At 34.0% G+C, this 3525-nt stretch overlaps 1 protein-coding gene across 1 annotated transcript; it reads left to right on the top strand.

The window, feature by feature from the left end:
* The first annotated feature begins 719 nt into the window (after positions 1–719).
* On the top strand, positions 720–2177 carry LOC107852666. Its single transcript, XM_016697706.2, has one exon. The coding sequence runs from the start codon at positions 1168–1170 to the stop codon at positions 2044–2046; it is 879 nt and encodes a 292-aa protein (XP_016553192.1). The 5' UTR covers positions 720–1167; the 3' UTR covers positions 2047–2177.
* Positions 2178–3525: the final 1348 nt, after the last annotated feature.

Below are 3525 nucleotides of genomic sequence, written 5' to 3'. Positions count from 1 at the left end.
TGTCACATTTGGTCAAATGTACTGTTCATATTCAGTAAAGAGTCTGGATCAGAAAATGAAGGACCAAAGTATACATTTTGCTAGTTGGTCAAAAAATAATTACATCCGCTTAATGATAGTTAAAAATATACTAAAAGATTATTTTGGAGTTAAAGATAATTTTTAAATTAGTGATATGTAAATCAAAGCATGAAAATGATCTTCATCTATTACCACGAATATAATCAATGGCATGGCTTTGTATCATAATTACATAGTAGTAATAATCCTTTTTTTTTGGGTACAATTTTCATGTAATTTCTCGAATATGGGATAAAGTTTTATACATTTAGGAAAAAAGAAAAAATGCGCAAACATTCCACGATTTTATATTATTTTATGTAATAATACATTTAGTAAAAAATGAGCAAGAATTTTTTTGTTTAAAACAAAACCATACAAAAATTATGGAAATATGAGAATCTCTCTTTAGTCCACGAGTTAAAAAAGATAAACCATCTACATGAAATGTTACTATCCAAGTTGTGAAAGAAAACAAGTCAATTTATATATTTTTTCAAACCAAATAATAATAATAATGAAAATTAAATAACCCGACAAAACAACAATTTGATCATATGACATATAACAGAATAATTTGATTTTATACACAAATATAACCAAGTAGGACCCTAGAAAAAAGTTCATACTTTGTATCAAATCTTTCTCAATCTCAGAACTCATTCATGAATTCTTGTTTTCTCCATTTATGAATTTTGTTCTTTCTCTTCTGTATGCCATTATGAAATATAATTACATACAGACACAAACATAAAAGGGTAGTCACGTGAGTAATTACCATTTTTTCAGAAGGGCATTTACGTCCTTTCACTTCTCATTACTCTCTCCTCTCTCATTTTTATATCGCGCCATGTCCCTTCCATTTTCATTTTCCTCCTCCTCACTCAAACAAACAAAAAGAAAAACTATAGTATAAATTTGTACGTAAACTTACTATGTATTTTTATTTTATTTTTACGTTCATTTATAATATAGTTTCGTTTCAAGTTTGAATATAGAGGAAGTTGAGAACAGAGAAGTGAAGGCTCTTTTATTTTATTTTATTTTTTATTTCTGCAAGAGTGTTAGTGCACTGACCTGTTAGTTTCTGTTTGTTTGTCGTCGTAAATGGCGACTGGTTGGGTGAAATCATGGCAATGCAAGTCAAGAGCATTAGACGACGTCGTTAACAATCACCACCACCATCAATATCACCTCTTACCCAACTCTGCTAGTTGCAAAAATGGCGTCAAAAGCCTCAAAGATGTAGTGGAAAATAACAGAAATGGAAAACCCAGGAAGAAAAAATCGGGTCGGCAGCCGGAGCTGACCCGACCCGGTTTGAAAGGAGCTGAACTGAGTTCGAATAAGGAGAAGTTGGAGAAGTCTAGGGCGAGTACTTCCACGAGACTTGCACGTGCTCGGACGGATTCGTTCTTCCCGGCGCTGACGGAGTTGCCGGAAGGTCACCCTTCGAGGAATGTGGTCGGGATAATATTTCAGACGAGTTGGTCGCCGAAGGTATTTACGGGTCGGGTCGAAATGGTGTTCAAGGTTCAGAATTTGCCCCGAACTGCGACCCGGTTCGAAGAGTACAGAGACATCGTGAAGTCTCGCGGCGGCACCGCGGCGGAGAAGGGTGGGGAAGACCATGCACGGTGTGTAGCAGATGGTAACGAGGTTATGAGGTTTTACTGCCTGGGACCCACCAACGGCGGCGCGTACGAAGCTACAGGCAGCGCGTGGACGTTTTCCACCGGTAAAGGGGCGGCGGTGTGCACGTATTCCGGCAGCGGTGCGGCTCACGAGAATGCCGGCGGTGGAAGAGGGAGACGGGCTATGTTGGTTTGTCGGGTCATAGCGGGTCGGGTCTGTAAGGAACTCGGGTTCGACTCGTTGATTGAAGGCCGAGTTGGGTATGACTCAGTGAGTGGGGATAATGGCGAGTTACTAGTATTTGATTCACGTGCAGTATTACCATGTTTTCTTATCATCTACAAATTGTAAAAAAAAATGGATTTTCATAAAATTAAGATGAACTTGGTTTTAAATTTCTAATTTCCTAGTAGTATATCTTTTTTATTTAAATTTTTTGGGCTTTGTAATTATGCAATATTGGATATAAATACTTCCTTTGATGTTTGTTGTTCATGTTAACATATTTTTCACACTTTGAAATTTATCTTTTTTTTTTTTAAATCTAAACTATGATTGATTGGTATCCTGTTATGTATATTGTTTGAGATGTTCTGTTAGGTTGTTTATATGGTTTTATCATGTCTGTCTTTCTTTAACACTGTTTTGGGTTGTTTTTTCGGTTGACTCGAGGTCTATTGAAATCAGTCTCTCTATCTTTGAGGGATGATATTCATTGTGTATACTTTATTCTCTTAAGAGTTCACTTTATTGGATAATACTGGGAATGTTGTTTAAACTATGATCGATGAATTCACCATGTTATTATCAAAACAATCTCATAATCCCAAGTATAGTGGGATACAAAATAGAAATGTTATTTCAATAGCTATGGTAACTGAAAATTGCAACCATAATTGTCTACTTATTTGCATTAAATGCATGACTATTATTATTCATAATAGAGTTCCTAAGTTTGAATATACATTTCCAAGTTAAGAACTTATAGCTCAAAAGCAGTGTTTATTATGATGTTTTCATTGATTAAAGAGATTTATTTCCTTATAGCTCGACAATAAACAATGATGCATGCATTTGTGAGCTTGCACCTATTTCGTTTGATGACTTAGAACTATGAACATAAATTGAAATTTTTTTTGGAGATTATACATCTGTACTAAGCAATATTTTTTGCTTATTGAGTTGATAAGATTATTATAAATTTCTCATTACAAATAGGGCAAATATATTGAAATCTGCTTATTCTTGTAACTTCAATAATAGATGCACCTTTAACAGCGTGGGACAAAAATAGGATCAGTAGATGAGGCAGACATGAAAGCTTTATATGGCTTAATTCATAGATTAACTCTTTAAACTTCTCAGTAAGTTCTATTTACATAACCGAGCTATGATTTGTTTCAAATGATCATTTAAACACATGATAAAGTGTTCGTATTGGATACTTTCAATTCAAATATAAAAAAATTCAGCCACGTATTATCAAAGTACACATTACGCTCGATAAGTAATAAAACCTCATGTTTGTTCTAATTAAGGTTATTGTATATAGTTAAAGGTGATGACATATTTTATTTAATTAACTTTAATATCTAGTAGATGCTTGAAAATACCTGCAGAAGTTTTTTCAAAATTTGAGACGAAAGTGTATGGTAAAAACTTTTATGAAGTGTTTAGATGTCCAGTTGATACAAAGCGCAATTTAAGTGCTCAAATGATGTTTACTGACGCATTTAAATTACGTATTAAGCTAATTTATATAGCTAAAGTGTTAAACATGTGCTTATCATAATGATTAAGACTTGGGACAAATGGTCTCTAGTGTTCATT

The sequence above is a fragment of the Capsicum annuum genome, chromosome 1 (assembly GCF_002878395.1).
Source record: "Capsicum annuum cultivar UCD-10X-F1 chromosome 1, UCD10Xv1.1, whole genome shotgun sequence".
In the NCBI taxonomy this organism is placed as follows: domain Eukaryota; kingdom Viridiplantae; phylum Streptophyta; class Magnoliopsida; order Solanales; family Solanaceae; genus Capsicum; species Capsicum annuum.
Note: the sequence above shows the minus strand (reverse complement) of the source record. Positions and strands in the feature narration are given on the sequence as shown.

What these genes read in the sequence shown, in the direction of transcription:
- LOC107852666 (XM_016697706.2), top strand. Translation starts at nt 1,168, where the DNA reads ATGGCGACTGGTTGGGTGAAATCATGGCAATGCAAGTCAAGAGCATTA.